At 36.1% G+C, this 4,742-nt stretch overlaps 1 protein-coding gene across 1 annotated transcript; it reads left to right on the top strand.

Annotated features, from left to right (window-relative positions):
• The first annotated feature begins 2,301 nt into the window (after positions 1-2,301).
• Positions 2,302-3,413, top strand: LOC308363702 (uncharacterized protein). Its single transcript, XM_080836530.1, has 4 exons — positions 2,302-2,419; positions 2,520-2,634; positions 2,778-2,870; positions 3,198-3,413. Exons 1-4 carry the CDS (start codon positions 2,344-2,346, stop codon positions 3,304-3,306), a joined length of 393 nt encoding a protein of 130 aa, XP_080692656.1. The 5' UTR covers positions 2,302-2,343; the 3' UTR covers positions 3,307-3,413.
• The last annotated feature ends 1,329 nt before the right edge of the window (positions 3,414-4,742 follow it).

Genomic DNA, 4,742 nt, shown 5'->3' with positions numbered 1-4,742 from the left:
TAATGATGTTTACATCACTGTATAATGAGGTTTAAATCACTGTACAATGATGTTAACCTCACTGTATAATGATGTTTACATCACTGTATAATGATGTTAAAGAAATGCTACAGTGCTCAATGCTAAAGTCATGGGATGTGAATGGAAGAGCTGATTTTTTATTTACCTCGAGAAAAAACATTTATTCTACTAAGTAGTTTTCATTTACCCAGTATTTGTTTTCCTAACCCCACAATTTGATAAATTTAAACACTTTTAGCCAGCGATTGGAGAAGTGACTTTATTACTAGAAGTACTTTTCGATATGAGATGAACTTGAGACAACACTGTGCTTTTTACAAAGAATAAAACAGTGTTAATAGTATTTTTACCCATACAGTATCTTCTGACAATGGAATCCCTTGAGAACAGGAGGGAACAAAGAACTTTACTCAACAAATAATAACTTCAGTGACTACAACATATTATACTCACTGACATTCTCCAAGGCCTCCTTGCTATGGAATGTAAGGTTCAACACATTTTAAATTGAACACAAACACATGTGCATGTGATAGATTTCACTGTCTTGTCAGACGTATGCCAAAAAATCAGTTTACCTCTGACAATGTATTCTGTAACTTTCTGTGATGATCTGAATTGTTTTGTTGTGTCATTGTTTTAGTAACAAAATAAATATGTGCCATCACTGATACTGCCCTGGAGTATATTTGTTGTCACTTTTAAGACTACCCAGACACACTGATGGTCCTCACACTTAAAGGGAAACTTTGGTATTTTTTTAACCATCTTTTTGGGTCCAAGTTTAATCTACTAAATGTTTGGACCCGAAAATATCTAAAAAAAAAAATAGGGCCTAGGTTGAAACATCACAAAGTTCAAAATGTTTCATAACTTTCAAAATGTATTAACATTCTGAAGACTGTTGATGCATTTACCAAAACAGGTAGGGAAAATGGGAAAAATGTATATGAATGGTATTTTTAGGGGAAACCCAACAAACTTTGTTGCAGAATGTAGCCTAAGATCATAGAATCTTGAGTGTTTTCCTGTGGTTTCGACACCCAAAACAGCCCAGCCCAGCCCAGCTAAAAATGAAAGCTACAGAAAGGAACATGGCCAGACAGACAGACTGCTATGTATGCTGTTTGTGAATGGGTGTGTGTAATGTGTGAATAGCTTGTCCAAATCTCTTCACTCTGAAAACTGACGGCGTTTCAGGGAAATACGGCTTCCTTCTGCTATTTCTTTCTTCTGGTTCTGACGCTGACAATGGAGAGTGGAAACATAGTGATGCACGGGAAGGGGGGGGGGGGGGGGGGGGGGATTGCTCATCAGCGAGTTAATCATCAAGACAGTTCTAAGCTGACATCATCTCTTTCACTTAGTCTTCCAAAATACAACTAACCCAGTTAACATTCATTTACTTTAACATTACATCAATTAGAAGAGGCTTTCCATTCATGAATCATGACAAAAATGGCCCTGATTGTTTTATTGTAAAAAATAAAATAAAAAATCAATCATTTTTTTTCCAAAATTGTGTTTTATTTAAAATGTATTTAAGTGCCCATGCAGAGGAGTCAATAGTAGACTGTAAATCCACAGCTAACAATAAGGAATATCATGTATTTTACATTACCGTGAATAAAAGCAAATCAAGGAGACATTTGAGAAATTAGAGAAACTTTTCAGTTTTTTAGGGCAAAGGTGACAAATAAGGTAAAAAAAATGTTTTTTTTTTATCAATAATATTATTATCTTTTAAATTCTTCAGCTTTTGTTAATATTGGAAGTTAAACATATCTAGCTTACTGCATTGCTGCACACTCAAAACAAAGAGTATATCATTTCTCTCGTTATCACAGTTGATCAATTAAGGTCGACACAATATTTGCTACTTTAATTCATATGTAATATTTTTAAAGCAGTAATTTAGGTGAAAGACATGAGCTTGCGATGAAAGAAGTGTCAGAAGTCAGAAACAGGGAGAAAAAAAAATGAAATGTATCCTGTCACAATGTCTCCTCAGCAATCCCACAGCCAAACTTGCTAACAGCATTTCGCCAGCACGGTAATTGCAAAGTCACCCTCATCTGACTAAAATGTTAATTTCTGATTGCCAAATCACATCCCATACCACTTCCACATATCACAAGGTGCTGACCAGTGACTGGTAATTCCCAAGAAGTAAATTAAGAGCTGAACAGATCCGGTCATGTTGGTACTTCCTCTTTTTTAGACTACAAGAGCAGGCCCTTAGACTGAACTCAGGCCAAACCATCCCTGCAGCTTCAGAGGAGCTCTTTCAGCACAGAGAAGCATCACACACCTACAGAAGACATGCAGCTTTTCAGACCATTCATGGGCAGCCTTGCTATCTTCGCCATCATTCTGTTCTTCACAGAGTTCGAGACTGGTGAGCACATTAATCATATACGTTTGCCATTTCTCAATTTTTAATAGCTTAATCCAGTAAGCTAATCGCATTCACTCATCTGTGTTCATTCCTCCTGCAGTGACTGGTGAAAAGCCCCTGGACTGTTGCACCAAGGTCTCCACCAAGTCTATAACAGTACCCATCACTGGCTTCAGGTTTCAGAGGAGAAATCCCCCATGTGTCACCGCAGTGATGTAAGTCGCTTGCTTGCTTGGTTATGCTGGTAACCTTTCAGATGTGTTCTTTATGGGGTTCAAAAGATATTGCTACGTCTAATTATTACTTTTCTTGGATTTCTGTTGGAAAACCTCTCATGAAAAACAATATCTTCCCACAGATTTGAAACCACTGAGGGACGTGTCTGCAGTCACTGGCAGGAGAAATGGGTGCAGGAGTCCATCAGAAACATCAGACAGAAGCAAAACCTGAAGTAAGTCCCTGGAATAGCCATGAAACTTGTTGCTACCTACGTATGTCAAACAGACAACAAACCCTGTAAGCGTAGCAACCAAATTTCCCTTCTCTACTCCACACTTCATATTTCTAAGAGAGCATCATTGCTGTGACTTACAAAAAAAAGAAGCTTGTTCAAATAGGAGCCAAGAAGTACATTTAGAGGTCATGCGAAAGTAGAACAAAGTCAGGCTTCAATCATCTTCATCTTCACAGTGACATGGAAAAATGAATGAAATATTTGTATTTATTTTTTTCAGTATGAATGAAGTTTAGAGACTAATGGTTTCTTGTTGTCTTCCAGGAACACCACGAAGAGTGTGGTCACTTCTACAGTGCTTCCTGTCACAAACAGCACTGCTGCAACAGAATATCTCTCCAGCCATGTGACGGCCCCTTCTGCCACCTCATGAACACCATCCTCTGGGGTGGGAAGACTACGTGGAGATGTGTTGTCATCAATATTTAAACTTTAACCTTAAAAATGATGTCTTATTTAAACAATTGATAATGTATTCTTAATCTAATTTATTGCATTTTAGGAAACTAGGAAAAATGTATTGGTACATTTAGAACTTACATATTTATTTATTTTTTAGTTTAAATATATTTACTACACTACAATAGTAGTCGGTGTATTGATATGTTCCTTGTTAACTGCTTGAAAATGTTAAACTTTTTGCAGATAGAACAAAATAAATATTTTGATATTTAAATTTGATGATTTCATGTATGGTCTTCTTTTCTATTACCTCTGTAGAAGATGCAAGGTGTGGCTATTAAATAATGAGACCAGTGCTGTAATTCAATTGTAATGAAGAATTCTTCATCTTGTATGGATGATCCCCTCCCAAGAAGAATAGAAAGGACCCATCCATTCAATCATAGGGTTCTAGAAGTCAATTTGAGACAGATTGCATTGCTATTAACCCCAAAAAAGTAACTGAAACAAAAAAAGAATTGACCAATTGATGTTTTTTAGTTTTTTTAATAAAGTTGATTTTAAGTGACTGTTATATCCAAACACAATTAAAAGTGACTTTGCAAGGTAACATGGCTATGTGAGTATCTGAAGTAATACTGTACACACACTGTTAATACTGTACACATATGAAGCCAGTGTGATTTATTTGAGGCTTCATATGAAACGTTAATCAGAAGGGATGACTGATGAGAAAAGCCAAGTTGCATCTTTGTGTGTAGCAATCAAATGTGATGGTAAATATTAATTTAGTTCATTGCTTTAGTTTAGAATGAGCCCTTCATATCTACATAGGGAGCGGGTCCTCTTCCACAGTCTGCCATGTTACAATGCCATGTTTCTACAGAAGCCCAAAACTTAATCACTGGCACTACAGAGAGCTTTGTAGAACCTGATAATGTAATAATTTCCTGATAACGTAATAACCCTGATAATGTAATAAAAAAATCCCTCATAAGTCCCTAAAAAATGTAATAACCCTGATACTGTAATAAAAAATCCCTCATAAGTCCCTAAAAGATGTAATAAAACCTGATAATGTAATAATATCCCAATAATGTAATAAAGTGCATTTCCCAATAATTTAACAATCGCCATACCAATAATGTAATAAAATGTTACATTAATTGGAAATTATTACATTATCAGGTTAGCCTCAATTTTGCAGAACCTGATAATGTAATAAATTCCTGATATTGTAAAAACTTTGGTCAGTGCTGAAATGTTGGGACACCAGTTATTCAGACCAAATAGTGATGCTGTGTAGACAACCACCCACTATTGTTTTGCTCATATTTTGATCCCAATGGTATAGGCCTTTAGCCTCGCAAGCCAAACCTGTACAGCAAGAAGCTGTACAAGGGTCTG

This window comes from Sprattus sprattus (assembly GCF_963457725.1).
Source record: "Sprattus sprattus genome assembly, chromosome: 4".
NCBI lineage: Eukaryota > Metazoa > Chordata > Actinopteri > Clupeiformes > Clupeidae > Sprattus > Sprattus sprattus.
Note: the sequence above shows the minus strand (reverse complement) of the source record. Positions and strands in the feature narration are given on the sequence as shown.

What these genes read in the sequence shown, in the direction of transcription:
- LOC308363702 (XM_080836530.1), top strand. Translation starts at nt 2,344, where the DNA reads ATGCAGCTTTTCAGACCATTCATGGGCAGCCTTGCTATCTTCGCCATC. An exon ending in CTTCACAGAGTTCGAGACTG is followed by an intron (nt 2,420 to 2,519) that starts GTGAGCACATTA and finishes TTCCTCCTGCAG; the next exon opens with TGACTGGTGAAAAGCCCCTG. An exon ending in CCATGTGTCACCGCAGTGAT is followed by an intron (nt 2,635 to 2,777) that starts GTAAGTCGCTTG and finishes ATCTTCCCACAG; the next exon opens with ATTTGAAACCACTGAGGGAC.